General features: G+C 47.8%; 1 protein-coding gene across 1 annotated transcript in view; it reads right to left on the minus strand.

The window, feature by feature from the left end:
- Positions 1-684: 684 nt before the first annotated feature.
- The window catches only part of LOC140904225 (uncharacterized), a 53,443-nt gene continuing 32,516 nt past the window's right edge, over positions 685-21,611 (minus strand). Inside the window, exons 2-3 of the mRNA XM_073326656.1 lie at positions 4,940-5,056; positions 685-4,530 (exon numbers count right to left, since the gene is read on the minus strand). Coding sequence (XP_073182757.1) covers positions 3,029-4,530; positions 4,940-5,056 — 1,619 coding nt within the window. The 3' untranslated portion in view covers positions 685-3,028. The remainder of the gene's footprint in view (positions 4,531-4,939; positions 5,057-21,611) is intronic.

Here is a 21,611-nt window from a genome sequence, read left to right on the forward strand (position 1 = left end):
TCCAACATTTCCCAGGAAAGGGGGGGTGCAAGTGTTGGGAGGATTGTTCATTGTTCTTAAGATCCAAGGGTCTGGGTCTGTAGTCACCTAGGCAAATTGGTGAGGCTTTTTACCAAACCTTGTCCAGGAAGTGGGGTGCAAGGTTTTGGGAAGTATTTGGGGGGGAAGGACGCGTCCAAACAGCTCTTCCCCAGTAACCAGTATTAGTTTGGTGGTGGTAGCGGCCAGTCCAAGGACAACGGGTGGAATATTTTGTACCTTGGGGAAGTTTTGACCTAAGCTGGTAAAGATAAGCTTAGGAGGTTTTTCATGCAGGTCCCCACATCTGTACCCTAGAGTTCAGAGTGGGGGAGGAACCTTGACATCCCCTATCTCCTTTTCAAACTCATCCCAGCTGTACCCCTGCACCTGGTATGGGCCCTGATTGTTCCTTATCCATTTGTTCAAAAAATCCATTACCCCAGCTTGCCAGAACCAGCAACTACCAACACGAGAGTTCGACATACCCCCTCCAAGCAGCTGAATGGATTATTGGGGATGGGGACTTACAGGCTGCCACTCACCTCTCCGATGCGATGCATCCGAGTCATGGCACCAAGATGTTAGAGGGCTTATTCCTTCACCCTCTCACTTCTCTGGTCCTTCTCGCATAAACAGAGAGCAACAATACCCAAAGTCTGAAGGTGCAAACAATTCAAAGTTTATTGGGGTGAACTTCCAGCAAGCTTAAATACAAGTTCCTTTTTCCTTATTTTTGAATCCCAACTTACTTCCTGTTTGCCCCTAATTTATAAAGTAATATTCTCAGCTATACCTTAACCAATCATTTTACTGAAATTTACCTAACCAATCCTAACATGTAACATAATTCTCAAACCATTTATAATCCGACTACCTTAATTAATTTATACCTACCAAAATTAGTTGGACAGCAGACAGAAACAATTAGAGAACCAGACAGATTAACAATAGAAAACTGGGGGCCATAAAGATAAAACAATAGAGAAATGAGGGTTTCACAACCACAACCATTGAGAAGTGATTTCTTGCCAGACAGGATGCTATAAAACTAAGTTTTCGTTAACCATCTTTATCTGGTGGTGATCGGCATTATCAAGGACAGGACTGTATTCCTAACTGCCCAATACCACCTTATTTCAATGTGACTAGTTTGGAATGTGAGGATGTGACCATATGCTTCCCAGCTTATGGCTGCCTCTAGTGCTCAGCCAAAGGCCTTAGCTTAAGAACAGGGCCTCAGTCTGTTACAGTGAGAGAAGGCCCTTACACAGGCAGACAGTGATTTTGATTCTTTTATACCTCTATAACTAGCTAAATTATAAACATATACCTAAAGTCTTAAAGTATAAGCCTTTACGGGGAGGCCTGCATACCTATATCCTAACAGTCAGGACTCAGCATTCATGTATCCTGCAGTCTGAACTTGGAATCTGATACATTCCCTCATTGGCTACCATCATTTGCGCAGCATGGAAGTGCTTCTTGTCCAACAAGGCAGCCAGACTGGGACCCATAGGCATGGAATGGCTCTGAAGGAATCAGCTGTTTCTCTATGTGCTTCATGAACCTTTGGATCCAAATGGTAAAGGACATTGTTACCAATTTAATCATGGCATCCTTTAGGACCATGATCAATAGTACTTAACTAGGGAGCAGCGTTCTAAAACTAGTTTACCTGGGCCACAGGTCACCATAGCTTCCATTTCTGGGGTGAAAATCAACCATGCGTACCTGCAATTTCTACCTGAGTTCTTGTCAAATCATTGACCTTACTTGGAATAATTTTACACTTCTCTGTTGTAGAATTCTTCACCAACCACACAACATATCAGTACTGATAGTGAGGTATAACTCCCCCAAATATGCCCTTTTATTTCTTTAATCTGGTGGCACAGGTTTAAATTGGGGACTAAATTCAGGTGTGGCTTAGAATCCCTGTAAGACACCAAATGTCAGGTATCTATTAAAAACAGGTCTCTTTCTGCAGCTCTATCACATTCCACATGGATTTCATTTTCTACACATTTGCAGCATTTCCCAGGGGAGAGCTGAACAGAAATGTCACTTCCATTTTCCCCATCTCTACCTAGCTAGGGATTGCATTTCCCAAATAGGCATCATGCATCTGATTAGAAAGGAGATATCTTCAGCAGCGACCTCCTCCAGGGCCTGGGTCACAACTGCTTTGGGAGCCAAATGCATGGGTATTTTGCTTATTTACAAGGGAATCCTCTACCCAGCCCTTTAGAAAAAATATTGACCGAACCAACTGAACAACAGGGGGATTGGGATGGTGAATAAGGGAATCCCTCTGCCTTATCCTATCTTCTTCTGTTGTTACAGAGGGTGAAATGACAGTTTTCCCTATCCCTGCCCTGTTCCTGCTCTTTGTTATAGTTCAATATATTTTAAGTGAGGAAAATGGTGGTAAAAATATCTGCTCTCCAACACAACCTGAAGCAACATCAGAGCAACTGGGAATGAAAGAATTTGTTCCTGAAGGGGAAACTTGATGTTTGCTTTGAAATGGGGGAACAGTAGAACCGTGATGCTCAGGGTTTGTTTAGACAAGGAAAAGTGATGGAGTTTAGGTCAGGTCAAGGGGAAAGCTAGTGCCAACCACTGCACAAGGGCTGCATCTGCAGTACAACTATAATTGTCTTTTTACACCAAGATCACTCACTTGAGCTGCCAAAACGCCATGTACAGTCCTAGTGGATGTAGGGCACAGGTAGTTTTTTGCCGCAGTGTAGCTTGTTGGGATCAAACCTCTCTCCCCCATCTGGAGCTGATGAACATTGCTGGCAGGAGGGACACACACTCTTATGTCTCAAATGGAAAGGAGTTGATAGAAAAGATCACAGGACTGACCCCAAAGAAGGGTGAGCTGCAAAAGGCAGAAGCAGGCAACTCATCTGGGGGAGCTGAGAGACCACGGTGAAGATGGCAGAAAGATCACTATATGGGAATTAACAAATGTGAATTAAAAAAAAAAATTTGGCCGGCCTTAGTCAAGGCATTTATTACAGTTCTCTCCCATGTGGTGTTTCTGATGTTTAATAAGGCTTGAGCTCTGATTGAAGCTTTTCCCACACTCAGAGCATGTGTAGAGCCTCTCTCCTGAGTGGACTTGCCTATGTCTGATAAGGTGTGAGCTCCAATTGAAGCATTTCCCACACTCAGAGCACCCATAAGGTTTCTCACCTGTGTGAATTGTCCTATGTGTGATAAGGTGTGAGCTCCGATTAAAGCGTTTCCCACACTCAGAGCATCCATAAGGTTTCTCACCCGTGTGGATTCTCTGATGTGTGATCAGGGCAGAGCTTCGATTGAAGCTTTTCCCGCACTCAGAGCATGTGTAGGGCATCTCTCCAGTATGGATTCTCTGATGTGTGCTAAGGGTAGAGCTCTGCCTGAAGCTTTTCCCGCACTCAGAACACGTGTAGGGTTTCTCTCCTGTGTGGATTCTACGATGTATGCTAAGGTGTGCATAACAACTAAAACTTTTCCCACACTCAGAGCACACGTAGGGTGTATCTCCTGTGTGGATTCTCTGATGTATGATAAGGTTTGAGCTCTGATTGAAGCTTTTCCCACACTCAGAGCATGTGTAAGGCCTCTCTCCACTGTGGATTCTCTGATGTGAGACAAGGTTTGAGCTCTGATTGAAGCTTTTCCCACACTCAGAGCATGTGTAGGGTCTCTCTCCACTGTGGATTCTCTGATGTGTGATAAGCCTTGAGCGCCGATTGAAGCTTTTCCCGCACTCAGAGCATGTATAGGGTCTCTCTCCACTGTGGATTCTCTGATGTGCGATAAGCCTTGAGCTCTGATTGAAGCTTTTCCCACACTCAGAGCATGTGTAGGGCATCTCTCCAGTGTGGATTCTCTGATGTGCGATAAGCCTTGAGCTCTGCTTGAAGCTTTTCCCGCACGCAGAGCACATGTAGGGTTTCTCTCCTGTGTGGATTCTACGATGTATGCTAAGGTGCGAGTGACAACTAAAGCTTTTCCCACACTGAGAGCACATGTAGGGTGTATCTCCTGTGTGCATTCTCTGATGTGTGAAAAGGTTCGAGCTCTGAGAGAAGCTTTTCCCGCACTCAGAGCACGTGTAGGGTTTCTCTCCGGTGTGGATTCTCTGATGTGTGATAAGGTGTGAGGGCCAACTAAAGCTTTTACCACACTCAGCGCATGTGTAGGGTCTCTCTCCTGTGTGGATTCTCTGATGTTTCATAAGAGCAGAACTCCCATCAAAGCTTTTCCCGCACTCATGGCATGTGTAGCATGTCTCTTCCAAGTTGATTCTCTTGCGTGTAACAAGATCTGAGTGGCTACTGAAGTTTTCCTCTGGCCTTTGCTGACTCTCACAGGCTTTTGCTTTTTCTTGGTGTGCACAATTCCAGGAATCATTCCCTTTGGATCTTCCTGATAACATTCCATGGGATTCTACTTCCTCAGCATCTTCCTGCTGGGGTGTCTCCTCGTTCTCAATCACCATCCCAATGCCTGATGGGAGACAGAGAGAATCCAGACACAGATCACTCCCTGCACTGGACAGAAGGAAATCTCAGAGAGAAGAATGGGAAAAGGGATGAACAAACCAAAATATGTGCGGGAGAGATCAAACCTATGAGGAGAGGATTTTCCCCAAACCCTTCCACATAGGAGAGAGAGGAAGGGATCAGTTCTGGGTCCGCATCTCACCAGAACTCTCATGGGAAAGCGAGACTGGGGAGGGACCTGCTGCCAGTTGTCAGTCAGGGTAGGTGGGAAGCCATGAGTGACATCTGCCTAATGATTCCACATCTGCAGGGAACAATCCTGAACTTGGAGAGCTCACAAGGTCTTTGTAGTGCATCCCAAATGTTTCCTGTATTCACAGACAGTTTTTGAGTTGATTTAACCAATTCCTCACCTGTGCACGCAGCTCTCAGCAGCACTTCTTTCTCAGAGCAGTGGAGGCCTGGGACCCATGGGTCTTTCCCTCCTTCTTCCAGCTGCGAGATCTGATCAGGTTTGGAAACTGGAAAACCTGCTCAAAGCAAAGAAAACAAGGGAGGTTAGTGGAACTTGTGGGATACTCGTCACAAGGAATATTTCATGGTTTTAACCCGAACTCATTTTTAAGTAAGGCCATCTTCCTTGGCCTCATTTTAAGGCCATCTTCCTTGGCTCAAAGTGTCAGGAGAATTATTGGTTTCAGAGCAGCAGCCGTGTTAGTATGTATCCGCAAAAAGAAAACGAGGACTTGTGGCACCTTAGAGACTCACAAATTTATTATTATTATAAATCATATTCATTACCTTAGTGCCTAAGGACCAACTTAACAGTCGGTTGTGCTTGGCACAGTACAAACCCAGAATAGTAGATGGCCCATTCCAGGAAGAATTTACCATCTAAATAGAAAAGGCAGACACAGAATGGGGGAAGGGGTAGAACCTACCAGCAGAGTGAACTATGTGAAGGCAGAGTGACAGATCTGATGAACACAAGCATACATCTTGAGACTATTGTACTTTATTTATGACTAGGGCCAGTGTTTTCTGGAAATTACTGCTATTACTGCATTTTTTTCCCTGACATTACTCTTCATTTCTGGAATCACCCTTCCTCTCCAGAATTGCTGAACAGAGGGTGGGGGCATGCAAGGTCACAACCCCCCAGATTTCTGCCTGGAGACACCTGACTCCCACCCCCCGGGGCAGAGGGCAGAGGCTGCGGGCTGGCTGCTGTTGAGACTTGCTGCCAATTTCTTCCATCCTCATACAAGTCTAGGCTCAGCAAAACCACAGTGAAGTTTCCCCTGGGCAGGCGGGGCACTTCGCAGTGGGATGCCTGGCTCCCTAATCATACTGTGGAGCGGATGGCACTCACACCTCCTCTTGGTTGTGTCCACAGCACTTCTCCCCTGCTCATCTCCCCTGCACATATCTGGTTCATGCCCCACCTCCCCAGCACACAGCTTGCTCTAGGCTCTCTATGCCCAGTGTCTGGGCCCCCCTTCCTCCATACAGCTGGCTCCTGCTGCCTCCCCCAAATGCACTTTCATGCTGTAAAGGATTATGTATTGCTCATGTTTGTCAATTACTCTGTTTTCATTGTCAGCAAACACTGGCCCTAGCTAAGACTGCTATCTCTATATTTGAGCTGGTCCTTGAAAGCATGAATACTTCACAGACTATGATGCTGAGATGGGTCAGATGATACTGGGATGGGCTTCTGTTCAAGCTGGTGTCACTAAGGCGTGATGAATACCCCATCTCAAGGTTAGTTATGCAGATCTCCAGCTTTTGAAGCTTTGCCCTATGCAGAAAGGGGCAGTGACGGATTTAACCTCTTTCAGGAGACTGAAGAGACAGACTGACTTTTTGGGGAGAAACAGCTGTGTTTGAGCTGACTGAGGGGTGTCTTTTTGGGCTACAAACTGACATGACCTGATAACCAAGAGGTAACCCTTTAAGAAAGGTTTTAATACACTTTGGAACCGATCAGGGATTCCCAAGAGAACTGTTGAGGGGGTAATGGTAAATACGCATTTAGATGTTTTTCTTCTTTTATATCTTTTCCCCATAAAGCTTAACCTCTGGCCCACTGTCATGGATCCGTAGGATCTGTGCAATATCCTGGCCTTTAAACAGTCCTTGGGAGGTGCCCCTTGAGTGCACTAGACCCCCAAGGGGTCCCACTCTTCCATAAGGATAGACCATGTAGCTTGAACACCTGAGACTGAGGGCATGTCTACACTTACCTCTGGAGCGACCAATCCAGCGGGGGTCGATTTATCGCATGTCGTGAAGACACAATAAATCAAACACCAAATGTTCTCCAGTTGACTCCGGTACTCCACCGGCATGAGAAGTGTAGGCAGAGTCAATGGGGGAGTGGCAGCAGTTGACTTACCGCAGCGAAGACACTGTGGTAAGTAGCTCTAAGTACATTGACTTCAGCTATGCTATTTTCATAGCTGAAGGTGTGTAACTCAGACCGATTTAGCTTCCCCCAGCATAGACCAGGCCTGAGCCTTTTTAAGGGGCTTATTCCTTCACTCACTTACTTCCCTGATCCTTCCTGCATGAACAGAGAGCAATAATACCCGAAGTCCAAAGGTGCAAACAATTCGATGTTTATTGGGGTGAACTTCCAGCAAGCATGATTCCAGTTTCCTTCCTTAGTGTCGCCCTTCCCAGCTCTGACACCACAAAGCCTTATAGCTGTGTCCCTGTTCCCATTCCTGCCCTTAGCCAAACATGGACTATAAGGTGGACAGAAAGTTGGCTAGATTGTCAGGCTCAATGGGTAGTGATCAATGGCTCCATGTCTAGTTGGCAGCCGGTGTCAAGCGGAGTGCCCCAACGGTCGGTCCTCGGGCCGGTTTTGTTCAATATCTTCATTAATGATCTGGAGGGGATTGGGCCAAAAGAAATCTGAGGAGGTTCAACAAGGACAAGTGCAGAGTCCTGCACTTAGGACGGAAGAATCCCATGCACCGCTACAGACTAGGGACCGAATGGCTAGGCAGCAGTTCTGCAGAAAAGGACCTAAGGGTTACAGTGGACGAGAAGCTGGATATGAGTCAACAGTGTGCCCTTGTTGCCAAGAAGGCCAATGGCATTTTGGGATGTATAAGTAGGGGCATAGCGAGCAGATCGAGGGACGTGATTGTTCCCCTCTATTCGACATTGGTGAGGCGTCATCTGGAGTACTGTGTCCAGTTTTGGGCCCCACACTACAAGAAGGATGTGGAAAAATTGGAAAGAGTCCAGCGGAGGGCAACAAAAATGATTAGGGGACTGGAACACATGACTTATGAGGAGAGGCTGAGAGAACTAGGATTGTTTAGTCTGCGGAAGAGAAGAATCATAGAATCATAGAATATCAGGGTTGGAAGGGACCCCAGAAGGTCATCTAGTCCAACCCCCTGCTCGAAGCAGGACCAATTCCCAGTTAAATCATCCCAGCCAGGGCTTTGTCAAGCCTGACCTTAAAAACCTCTAAGGAAGGAGATTCTACCACCTCCCTAGGTAACACATTCCAGTGTTTCACCACCCTCATAGTGAAAATTTTTTTCCTAATATCCAATCTAAACCTCCCCCACTGCAACTTGAGACCATTACTCCTTGTCCTGTCATCTGCTACCATTGAGAACAGTCTAGAGCCATCCTCTTTGGAAACCCCTTTCAGGTAGTTGAAAGCAGCTATCAAATCCCCCCTCATTCTTCTCTTCTGCAGACTAAACAATCCCAGCTCCCTCAGCCTCTCCTCATAAGTCATGTGTTCTAGACCCCTAATCATTTTTGTTGCCCTTCACTGGACTCTCTCCAATTTATCCACATCCTTCGTGTAGTGTGGGGCCCAAAACTGGACACAGTACTCCAGATGAGGCCTCACCAATGTCGAATAGAGGGGGACGATCACGTCCCTCGATCTGCTCGCTATGCCCCTACTTATACATCCCAAAATGCCATTGGCCTTCTTGGCAACAAGGGCACACTGCTGACTCATATCCAGCTTCTCATCCACTGTCACCCCTAGGTCCTTTTCCGCAGAACTGCTGCCTAGCCATTCGGCCCCTAGTCTGTAGCGGTGCATTGGATTCTTCCGTCCTAAGTGCAGGACCCTGCACTTATCCTTATTGAACCTCATCAGATTTCTTTTGGCCCAATCCTCCAATTTGTCTAGGTCCTTCTGTATCCTATCCCTCCCCTCCAGCGTATCTACCACTCCTCCCAGTTTAGTAGAATGAGGGGGGATTTGATAGCTGTTTTGAACTACCTGAAAGGGGGTCCCAAAGAGGATGGATCTAGACTGTTCTCAGTGGTAGCAGATGACAGAACAAGGAGTAATGGTCTCAAGTTGAAGTGGGGGAGGTTTAGGTTGGATATTAGGAAAAACTATTTCACTAGGAGGGTGGTGAAGCACTGGAATGGGTTACCTCGGGAGGTGGTGAAATCTCCGTCCTTAGCGGTTTTTAAGGCCCAGCTTGACAAAACCCTGGCTGGGATGATTTAGTTAGGGATTGGTCCTGCTTTGAGCAGGGGGTTGAACTAGACACCTCCTGAGGTCCCTTCCAACCCTGATAGTCTATGATTCTATGATTCCAATTTCCCCCCCCCCCCCACACGCACACTTCCTGATTGACTGCAGACTATACAGTAAAACTTGAATTCTGCTTAGCTATACCTTAACCAATCATTTTCCTGAAATTTAACTAAGCAATCCTAAGATATTGTAACATGACTATGTAACCAATTATATCCCACCACCTTAATTAGTTTACACCCAGCAAAATTAATTATAGAGCAGACAGAATCAATCACAGAACTAGACAGAGATGATACAGACAAACAATAGGGAAATGGGGACTACAGTGATAGAACAAACACAGAAATGAGGATTTCACATCCCAGCTATTGATAAGTGAGTTCTTGCCAGACAGGATGCTATCAAACCAAGTTTCCTTTTAAATCTTCTAGGCACTTCCCTTTCTCTGGAGGCGATAGGCATTATCAGGACAGGACTGTATTCCTAACAGCCCAATAGCACCTTATTTCAATGTGACTAGTTTGGAATGTGGGGATGTGACCGTTGGCTTCCCAGCTTATGGCTGCCTCTGCTGCTTAGCCAAAGGCCTTAGCCTAAGAACAGGGCCTCAGACTGTCACAGTAAGAGAAGGCCCTTACACCGGCAGACCATGATTTTGATTCTTTCTTTTATACCTCTATAACTAGCCAAGTGATAAGAATACACCTACATTCTTAGAGTACAGGCCTTTACAGACAGGCCTGAATATCTATATCCTAACAAGCCTCTGGCTTCAACACTCCTATTTCAACCTGTGAGCTCTGCCAGCAGCTCAAGCTGAACTACACTCCTGTTCAGAGACTGTTCCTCATTCATGCTTCAATGCACCTCAGCAAGTTTTTGCTGTGACACTGGGCAGACTTTTAAAACATAGCAGGGTTTATTTGTCAACTGAAACACAGCATTGGAAATTCCTTAGATTAGGACAGAGAAGCAAAGAAGACAATATAGTCCAGACTGGCCAATGCCCTTGAGCCATGCTGCTGTAGAAAACAGTTTAATTTCCTTTCACTGTGCCTGTCGAGGCAGAGCACTGGCTTTGCCTCGGGGGGTCCTGCGCTTCCAGGCGGTTAGGGTTTGCCTCAGAGGTTTGCTGTGACCCTCAATGTAGCCTCTCTCCCGCCCAGAGGCGCCCTTCATCATCAGCCAGTCAATGGGTTTGGTGTAAGAACCCTCTCTAGTCCCTGCCTTCCTTCTCAGGGAGCATTTGCGCAGAGAGGGATTGGGAGGAGGTTCAGTCACACTGTGAAGCACAGTGACCTTATTCCAATACAGACCTAGCCCTCTCCCACGGGGTGTAACCCTCTGAGACAGGGTGAAATCCTCCCAGTAACAGAGTCTCTCTGTTACACTTATCAAGTTTGTGGATGATACCAAGCTGGGAGGGGTTGCAAGGGTTTTGGAGGATAGGATTAAAATTTAAAATGATCTGGACAAACTGGAGAAATGGTCTGAAGTCAACAGGATGAAATTCAATATGGACAAATGCAAAGTACTCCACTTAGGAAGGAACAATCAGTTGCACACATACAAAACGGGAAATGACTGCCTAGGAAGGAGTACTGTGGAGGTCATAGTGCATCACAAGCTAAATATAAGTCAACAGTGTAACGCTGTTGCAAAAAAAGCAAACATCATTCTGGGATGTACTAGCAGGAGTATTGTAAGCAAGACATGAGAAGTAATTCTTCCACTCTACTCTGTGCTGATTAAGCCTCAGCTGGAGTATTGTGTCCAGTTCTGGGTGCCATATTTCAGAAAAGATGTGGACAAATTGGCAAAAGTCCAGAGAAGAGCAACAAAAATAGTTAAAGGTCTAGAAAACATGACCTATGAGGGAAGACTGAGAAAACTGGGTTTCTTTAGTCTGGAGAAGAGAAAACCGAGAGGGGACATGATCACAGTTTTCAAGTACATAAAAGGTTGTTACAAAGAGGAGGGAGAAAAATTGTTCTTCTTAACCTCTGAGAACAGGACAAGAAGGAATGGGCTTAAATTACAGCAACGACAGTTTAGGTTGGACTTTAGGAAAAACTTCCTGTCAGTGGTTAGGCACTGGAATAAATTTCCTAGGGAGGTTGTGGAATCTCCATCATTGGGTATTTTTAAGAGCAGGCGGGACAAACACCTGTCAGGGATGGTCTAGATAATACTTAGTCCTGCCTTGAGTGCAGGGCACTGGACTAGATAACATCTCGAGGTCCCTTCCAGTTCTGTGATTCTATGAACCAAAGGCCAGAGAAGAGCAGAATCAAAGTTGTCACTTTGTGGGATTCTCCTTGTCATTTTCCCCAAGGCAGCTGTCTTAGGTTTATAAAGTTGTTTGATGCTCCAGCCTTTATACAGTCTCTCCTGGGAGTGCCCCCTTTCATGGGCTGGGCCTAGTTTTAGCTTTTGTCAAGGGGGCTCTGAGACTGGGCCTTCTTGCCTCAGCACATCGTATCTCTTTCTGTGGCTCCCCAGTAAGTCCAAATGAGTAGATACTCCCGATACAGACAGGAATGCATCCGATGAAGTGAGCTGTAGCTCACGAAAGCTTATGCTCAAATAAATTGGTTAGTCTCTAAGGTGCCACTAATACTCCTTTTCTTTTTGCGAATACAGACTAACACGGCTGCTACTCTGAAACTGATACAGACTGTGAACATAAGAACGGCCCACTGCATCAGACCAATGGTCCATCTAGCTCAGTGGCCAATGCCAGGTGCTTCAGAGGGAATGAACAGAACAGATAATCATCAAGTGATCCATTCCCTGTCGCCCATTCCCAGCTTCTGGCAAACAGAGGCACCATCCCTGCCCATCCTGCCTGTGACACTGGCAGATGGGGTGTTAGCTCTTGCAAAAGCCCCCATGTCTTAATTGAACATGGACAAACACAGAGCTGGAATCAGTCTGGCTCACCTGTGTTAGTATTGTTAAAACTGGTTTGAGAATTATAAGAATGTTTTTAGACTTTATTGAATGTTTGTGAGTTGCTGCCTGGGTTAATATCTGACTCGCTGCATTGTGAGCCTCTGTGGCTCTGTAAATCACCAGACAGGAGAGAGACTTTACCTATGTGAAGTGCTGATTGGCAACAAAATGCATTACACCCTGCCTGGCAGGAAAGGTCCATCAACACCAGACAGACTATTCCGGGATGTTAAAGAAGGCAAAAGACTGTTGTTGTGCTCTTGACTTTCCATTAGCTGAGTTTGCAGCTCAGAGCACATGGCAGGAAGGGGATTAAAAAACCCCAGACTGAAGGAACGGATTATCTGTATGCTGCTTGGACTCTGGGGGGCAAAGTTTCGAGACATAAGCAAGAGATCCCCAGCTGCTTAGCCTGGGTTAGTCCTAAAGAATACATAGATCTTGCCTATTATAGAAGCTTCTATTACCTTTTGAAATTTAACTCATCTGCATCTTTTTTATTACCTGCTTTAACTTTGTAAACAACTCTTGTTTCCTTTTAAATAAATAATACAGGTTATTACAGGATTGGCTACTAATCTTGAGATCTAAGATTCAATTGACTTTAAGTGCCTCGTCCTTTGGGACTGGCAGTAACCTGAATGTTGCTGTGATTCAAGGTGTAAGGCACTGGTTCTCAACCAGGGGACTGGGGACCTCTGTGGGGCCACAAGCAGGTTTCAGCAGGGTTGCCAAGGAAGGCCAGCATTAGACTCGCCGGGGCCCAGGGCAGAAAGTTGAAGTCCCAGTGCATGGGGCTGAAGTCTGGGGCACTGAGCCCTATCACCCAGAGCTGAAGCCAAAGCCTAAGCAATGTATGGGGCCCCAGGCACTTGCCCTGCTTGCGGCCCCCTAACACCAGCTCTGGCTTTTATATGCAGAAAGCCAGTTATTGTGGCCCACGGGGGCTGTGGAGTTTTTATAGCATGTTGGGGGACCCTCAGAAACAAAAAGGGTGAGAACCCCTGGTGGAAGGGACCATCTGTCACAAAGGTGAGCTCACCTGCGTGGTGAGATCTATGGGATGACTCAAGGGGACCATCTGTGATTCCATGTTAATGCTGTTACAGTGCCCGAAGCGTTTACACTTCATATTTGGTTGGTGAAATCTACATGTAGATCTCACAACCAATTTGGGGTTTGGGCCCTGCTTCTTACCAGTCTGCCTGAGGCTGGAGCTCATGCTCTCGAGTCACTGAAGACAGCGTTACAGAGACTTACAGGCACAACGCCACCTGCAGAAATGTGCAGGAATGCAGAGCAGGCTTCACAGTGGCACAGTGTGGGCCAAATGGTCTCCTCGAGTGCACTTCGGCATCCCGACAACCTTCTAGGAGGGTCAAGGCTGCCACTCCTTCAGTGATGATGGATCTCCAGCATAGCATCACCCACACCCCATAACCTCCCTCATCTCCTGAGACAGAGGTGAGTGACAGAGAGTGCACAATGGATCCTGGGGGGGTAGGGAAAGGGATAACAAAACACACCTTCTGCGGGTCACTCCTCAGGAAGTGAAGGTGACAGGCATTGTGATGGTAGTAAAGGGGAGAGGAGGGAGTAGGAGCAGAAGGGAGCAGTACCCTCAAAGGCAATGCTGCCAATGGGTCGCCCCACCACATCAGGCATGGGGCTGATAGGGGGCCATTCCCTGGGCCTGGGTGCCTGTGAAGGGCTACATAAACCCCACGCTGGCATAGAGGGGGTTAAATTGCTGCTTTAGTCTGGACTGGCCCAGCCCCTCCACACCTGCAAAACATATGGGACAGAAGCTGAAAGAGCTGGGGATCCTAAAGAAAAGCACCACTGAGAACCACCTCTTCAAGGTACTTTAATTCTCTTCACCCTGGCATCCCCAAACCAGTTCTGGTCCTTATCTTCTTGCAGGAAAGACAATCTGTATGGCAATCCATGCACAAGCCCTGGCGACCTGGGTTCAGGGCTCACTTCAGTATATGGCTATCTCATGTTGTTACAGCCCTGACAGGAATATGTCCAGTAAAAATGTGAAGCAAGGGGAGGCAATGCCTGTTTCTCTCAGCAGGTAGCAGCACAGCCAGATCAGACTGCATCAGCAGTTCTCAAGAAATGTAAAGGGGATGGGGTGGGGAACAGGAGGGGGGATTAGATGCTTTCATTCCTTCTTACAATGAGATCCGTAGGTGGGGGAGGAGATTATGGTGGTGTAGTGGTAGGGTGAGCAGATGTCCTGTTTTTAAAGGGACAGTCCCGTATTTAAGTCTTCCTGCAGGTGTCCCGACTTTTCCTTAAAAATGGGCAAATCGTCCCGCATTTTCTGTCTTTCTTCCCCCCACCCCCCAGAGTACTGGTGGGTCCTGCTGCTGGCCAGATCTCTGCTCGCCGGCCACCCGCCCGCCCATCAGCGGTGAGTGTGGGGTGACCTAGTGGCTGATGATGGGGGTGGGCGTGCAAAGCTGGTGGCAAGGCGAAGATGCAGCATGTGGGGCAGGCCGCTCCCCCTGCTGGTCCGTCAGCGCAACCACCACTGCATGCCAGCTCTCAGCCAGCAGGGCCCCGGCCCGTTTCCAGCCGGCACTGGCTGCGCACTGCGGTGGCCGGTTTGTGCGGGCAGGTGCCAGGCGGCGGACGGTTACATCTCACCTCTTCTGATCACTCATCAACCCTGTAAGTGCTCCCCTCTTGCTGTTCTCTCCCTGCTTTGCCCCTCTGCCCCCCACCCCAGACCTGCTGCTCCTCCATATCCCCACTAGTGGGGCGCATACAGCTCCCAATACTGTGCAGACAACCAGCCCCTGGTCAGAGTACTCAGCTCACCAACACCAGGCCCCTTCCTCTTCAGCCCGGGGCGCTGGCCAGGAGGAGCTGAGCCCTGCACTTGCCAAAGCCCTGCACAGTGTTGGCATGGGAAGTGCCTCTGCCCCTCAGCTAAGCTCTGGAATGGGGGGCGGGGGAGAAGTGATTTCCAGCCTGTTCATGCCCTGAACCTGCAGGCTCCGCCGCAGCCCCTTAGGCAGGGGCTTAGCACCCTCTTCACTCGCCTCCTCCCACACTGCCCTGGCTCCTGACCCCAGGGAGCATGGGGCTGCTCTGTCCCCATGGCACCCTCCTCTGCTGAGCCACCTCTCTGGCCGGGTTCGCTGAACCCCCAGCAGTCAAGTTCCCAGGGCCCTGGTGCACAAGGCATGCTTAGGGCTCAACCGCTTCCTGACTGTGCTGGAGCCAGGGTGGGGAGGACAGGAAGCCGCTGGGTTATGTCGGTGCGGTGGCCAGCAGCAGCCTGGAGGCGTTAACTGCCTTTCCGCACTGTGTGGGCGAGAGGGGACAAGCTGCTTCCAGACACAGACAGGTGCGGGGAAGAGTTGAGCTCTGCAAAGGCACAGACCAGGTCATCCTCTGCGGCTGGGAGCAGCTCCTGTCCCTTCCCTCCCGCAGTGTGCCAAAAGGCTGCTGCTGGCCACATTCTGCTGTGAGCCTTGGCAGAAATCTGGGGAAGGTAGGGTATGTGACCCTGCGTGTCCCCTCACTTGTTGCCTCGGGAAGATGTGGTGCCGGGTACCAGGAGAGGTGGGTCAGTCCCAGGGGCCCAGCCAGGCATGGAGGGTGGAGAGCCCTGGTCAGGGAGGGTGGGGTTGGTCGGTCACCCCCCACATGAGGAAGTTATACGGGAGTGGGGGGGGGGGGGGGAAGAGTGTCACCCCTCCCTGTGTGAACCCTAAAGCCTCAAAGATAAGAAGGTAAATAAAAAGAATCCAATTACGCAGAATTTTTTTTAACAGGGGCTCAGTCAGCTTGATGTTAATTTGAACGTTTGTACTGCATAGTTCTGATTGATAGCCACTAAACTTGCTTGAATATGAGTAATTTTACTAGGTGTCCGGTATTCAGCATAGGTCAATATGGGCACCCAATGCAGTGGGGTTAAGCATTGTAGGGAGGGATGAAGTGAAACCTGTACAGCATTCTAAGCCTAGTTCTTAGAGAACATTTTATCCACATCACAAAAGCACTGCACTGTTTGCTGCAAATTGCTGGCCCTGTTGATGAGAGGGGTCCAGGCCTGGAGTATTCAAGGGTTGGAGGTCAGAGCAGAACTATATTGGCAGAGCTGTTTGAGGGGGCCTAAGACTGAAGTATGTGGTGTGTGCAGGCCAGGAGTGAAGAGATTTGGCTACTCTATTGAGCCAGCTGGGAAGCTGTCTGCTGTAGGCTTGGCTCAAGCCAGCGATCATCATTTGTTTCCATGAGCACCCAGTTCCCCCGCAGGCTAACATGAAATGGAGGAAAGGCCCCAGTGATCCATTGGGCATGAGACTGATGAGCACAGTCCTTATGACACGCACAAGCCATCCTGTTCCTATACATCCCACCCTTCCTCTCTTTTCTTCATAACAACAGTCTTCAGGTATGTAAATCGTTGTTATAAAGAAGAGGGTGATAAATTCTTCTTTAACCACTGAGGAGAGGACAGGACAGAAAGACCTTAAATTGAAGCAGGGGAGATTCAGGTTCGACATTAAAAAAACCTTCCTATCTGTAAGGATATCTAAGCACTGGAACAAATTACGAAGGGAGGTTGTGAAATCTCTGTCACTGGAGGTTTTTAAGAACAGGTTAGACCAGGGGTCGGCAACCTATGGCATGCATGCCAATTTTTGACGGCACGCTGCTGTCTGCCGGACTCCGGCGGACAGCAGCATGCCATTAAAAGCCCGGCCCAGCCCGCTCTTCCCCGCCCCCCCATGCACCGCTCTCTCCTTGCAGGGCAGGCAAGCTTCCCCCTCCCCCAGCCTTTCCCCCCAGCATGCTGGGTTCCTGCCCCTCCTCCTCTCCCTCCCTGCCATGGCCCTTGCGTGCGCTCTGCTCCAGGGAGCTTGCGGAAGGGGGTGGAATTGGCATATCCCCTCCAGTCCCCTGTCATGAGCTGCTCAGGGTAGGGGGCTCGGAGCACCCCCACAACCCCAGCCCACAACCTCCTTCATCTAGTCCAACCCCCTGCTCAAAGCAGGACCAATTCCCAGTTAAATCATCCCAGACAGGGCTTTGTCAAGCCTGACCTTAAAAACCTCTAAGGAAGAAGATTCTACCACCTCCCTAGGTAACGCATTCCAGTGTTTCACCACCCTCTTAGTGAAAAAGTTTTTCCTAATATCCAATCTAAACCTCCCCCACTGCAACTTGAGACCATTACTCCTCGTTCTGTCATCTGCTACCATTGAGAACAGTCTAGAGCCATCCTCTTTGGAACCCCCTTTCAGGTAGTTGAAAGCAGCTATCAAATCCCCCCTCATTCTTCTCTTCTGCAGGCTAAACAATCCCAGCTCCCTCAGCCTCTCCTCATAACTCATGTGTTCCAGTCCCCTAATCATTTTTGTTGCCCTTCGCTGGACTCTCTCCAATTTATCCACATCCTTCTTGAAGTGTGGGGCCCAAAACTGGACACAGTACTCCAGATGAGGCCTCAATGTCGAATAGAGGGGAACGATCACGTCCCTCGATCTGCTCGCTATGCCCCTACTTATACATCCCAAAATGCCATTGGCCTTCTTGGCAACAAGGGCACACTGCTGACTCATATCCAGCTTCTCGTCCACTGTCACCCCTAGATCCTTTTCCGCAGAACTGCTGCCTAGCCATTCGGTCCCTAGTCTGTAGCTGTGCATTGGGTTCTTCCGTCCTAAGTGCAGGACCCTGCACTTATCCTTATTGAACCTCATCAGATTCCTTTTGGCCCAATCTTCCAATTGGTCTAGGTCCTTCTGTATCCTATCCCTCCCCTCCAGTGTATCTACCACTCCTCCCAGTTTAGTATCATCCGCAAATTTGCTGAGAGTGCAATCCACACCATCCTCCAGATCATTTATGAAGATATTGAAGAAAACCGGCCCCAGGACCGACCCTTGGGGCACTCCACTTGATACCGGCTGCCAACTAGACATGGAGCCATTGATCACTACCCGTTGTGCCCGACAATCTAGCCAGCTTTCTACCCACCTTATAGTGCATTCATCCAGCCCATACTTCCTTAACTTGGTGACAAGAATACTATGGGAGACCGTGTCAAAAGCTTTGCTAAAGTCAAGAAACAATACATCCACTGCTTTCCCTTCATCCACAGAACCAGTAATCTCATCATAAAAGGCGATTAGATTAGTCAGGCATGACCTTCCCTTGGTGAATCCATGCTGGCTGTTCCTGATCACTTTCCTCTCATGCAAGTGCTTCAGGATTGATTCTTTGAGGACCTGCTCCATGATTTTTCCAGGGACTGAAGTGAGGCTGACTGGCCTGTAGTTCCCAGGATCTTCCTTCTTCCCTTTTTTAAAGATTGGCACTACATTAGCCTTTTTCCAGTCATCCGGGACTTCCCCGGTTCGCCACGAGTTTTCAAAGATAATGGCCAGTGGCTCTGCAATCACAGCCGCCAATTCCTTCAGCACTCTCGGATGCAACTCGTCTGGCCCCATGGACTTGTGCACGTCCAGCTTTTCTAAATAGTCCCTAACCACCTCTATCTCCACAGAGGGCTGGCCATCTCTTCTGCATTTTGTGATGCCCAGCGCAGCAGTCTGGGAGCTGACCTTGTTAGTGAAAACAGAGGCAAAAAAAGCATTGAGTACATTAGCTTTTTCCACATCCTCTGTCACTAGGTTGCCTCCCTCATTCATGCCCCTGTAGCACCCCTGGGGCAGGGGGCAATTGGACTCTCTGCCTCCCTCATTCATGCCCCTGTAGCACCCCTGGGGCAGGGGGCAATTGGACTCTCTGCACCCCAGAAGGCCTGAGGCCCAGCACTTTGGCATCAGTTTGATGGGCTGGATGGCCTCTCACTGGGGGCTGGCAGAAGCCTGGCACATGGAGTAGATACGGGGTGTCCTGGGGAGCAGGAAGCAGGACAGCATCCCAGACAGCACACCAAGAAGGGAAATGGAGAGGGGATGAGGGGGCACTGCAGTGAACTCAGGCCCCGTCCTGAAGGCCATTGGCAGAAAGTTTTTCTCTCCCTGGCCTACGGGGGTCAGACAGTGACACAGAGATCCCTTGGCAAAGGGTCACTTGGTCTTTGCCAGCAGCTCTCACCTGAGACCTGACAAACCCATCACACCAAACATCTCTTGGGAGGGTATTTATCCATAAGGGAGAGCATGTGAGGCTTTAACAAAGGTCGGGTCAGTGGAAGAGGGGGAGTCCAGGGCGTCTGTCCCAGGACTGCCAAGCTGGACTTGGCTGAAAGTCACTGATTTTTGTGATAGCAAGCTCTGTTCTACGCTGTGTTCCTGTCGCCTAATAAACCTTTTACCGGCTGGCTGAGAGTCAGGTCTGACTGCAGAGTTGGGGTGTAGGGCCCTCTGGCTTCCCCAGGAGCCCCGTCCGGGCGGACTTGCTGCAGGAAGCACACACTGTGGAAAGGGATGCTGAATGCTCTGAGGTCAGACCCAGGAAAGTCAAAGCTGTGGAAGCTTCTGCCCTGGAAACAGTATGCTCAGAGAGAGGAGGCTCCCCCAGAGTCCTAACGGGCTTCATACAGAGTAGTTCCAGAGGACTGACCCAGTGACTCCGTGACAGAGGCATCTACAAAAAGCTCATAACTGGTCAAGACTCACAATGACTGAGAGATCAACGAATGGGGCGTATGTAAGGAACAAAGCATTTATATTGAAAATCAACTTTATGGACTTGGAATGGAAATCAATCACCAAGAGGTAATGGGCCCCAGAATTGGCCCATCCACCCAAGAGGGAGTCATCACCAATGTTCCCTCTAATTTTTTCCATCCATGTGCGGAATTAATTTTGTTATGTGCTCCACCAATATTGAGATAATGTGTGGATGTGAGCCACCAGTTCAAACAAAAATCCTAGATATAAATATATTTTTAAACAGTTCATAGGTATGGAAGAAGAAGAAAGAATATTAAAACAAGGGACAAAATGTGGCCTACTGAAAACAGCTATAGAAATAAAACACAGTCATGGGCATTAAGCAAAAGCATAAAAAACATGCACCAGAGGCCCAATTTAATAACCTCCTCCTACCATAGACCAGAAATCTTCAGGGAAAGCTGCTCTCAAAAAATGAAGCATCTGCCAAAACACTAGCATGCTACCGACTTTTGCAGTTCACAAAACTCTCTCTCTTGCATGCATATTATCTGCACACACAGCCCAGCTTTAAGATGCTAAACAAATTTATGAGTCAACTAGAAATAGTCATGCTCTCATCGCAAATATTAATACAATATTTTCTGATACTGGAAAGGAGAGTAAAAGGTATTCACTCAGGCTTATACCATCTGTGGGATGTCAATTCTTAATTTGATGAATACATCACACACTGAGAACAGTAAAAAGAAGTAATAAAGCAACACAGACAGCAAACAAAACCACAAACAAACAAGTGACAACACTGAAAATATGAAGGGAAGTAAAACATCAACTGGCTGGTGATGGGTATTTTAAATGAGTGGTTAGGACCTACGCTGTGCAAGTGCAACAGAGCCCTGTAGAAACAGGCAAAGTTCTCCTGTCTTCACATTGTGTGTGCGTGTCACCAACTCAAAAACTGAAGAGTAGAAGCCCTGAAGCACATTGAAGCAGGGATCTGTCTGCAAACTCCAAAGCCATGTGTCAAAGAGCTTGCAATAAGGTCTTCATCCTACAAAACACCGAACATCACACCTAGTGCTTCCTACTTCTGAGTCAATGGGAGTACTCTGAAGATCCGGAACTATACCAGATAGCAAAGATCTGGCCTTAATGGTTTCCAATACCTCTCCCCAAACAAATTCTAAAACGTAATGCAAATAACTTTTCTGGAATCCAACTCTAATTGAAGGACCAAACAAATAAACAGCACCCATTGTCAAGTTCTTCCAGTTTTAACTATTTACCATGTATTGATTAGTAAACATAGGATTTTTTTAAAAAATCATTAAGATCACAGTTTTCAGATACCTACAACACTCCAAAAGAATTATGTTGTTAAAAGAATCCTTGTCTTTCTTACCTTAAGCCATTAACACCCATGTAAACTTTGTTTGAAATGTAACCATGCCAATGTCATGAGCTAGGCCTAGCCACATGCTTTTGCGCCAATATTCATTCACTAAAGCCCCAATCCTGCAAACGCCTATGCATGGATGCCCTCCAGAGGCATAACTGTTTGCAGGATCAGTATCTAAGAGAGAGTAAATAGCAAGAAACCAGCTTCTTAAAGCCACAACAATCAAAATAAAATCACAGATGTATTTCTTTTAACCTTGGATTGCTGTAATTTATCATCAGATCACTACAACAGAAAGATCAAAGTGTTTTTTCAGTTTGTTCAGTGTGTGGACTTGACAACAGTTTAGAGCCTGATCCTGCACTTATGAAGACCTCACTGCAACCTAATCTGCAGTCTGCACTCTCTAAAAATACTCATATAACCTCCTCAGAACTCTAGGAAGAGGAGAGATTAATTACACATATCTACAAAAGCAGCCTAAATGCTTTACAATAAAAAAAAGCACCAACATAAGTCAGATTCTGCATTAAGATCTGCTAACGCAGAATCCCTCAAGCACTCTTTACCTC

The sequence above is a fragment of the Lepidochelys kempii genome, chromosome 28 (assembly GCF_965140265.1).
Source record: "Lepidochelys kempii isolate rLepKem1 chromosome 28, rLepKem1.hap2, whole genome shotgun sequence".
Taxonomy (NCBI): Eukaryota; Metazoa; Chordata; order Testudines; family Cheloniidae; genus Lepidochelys; species Lepidochelys kempii.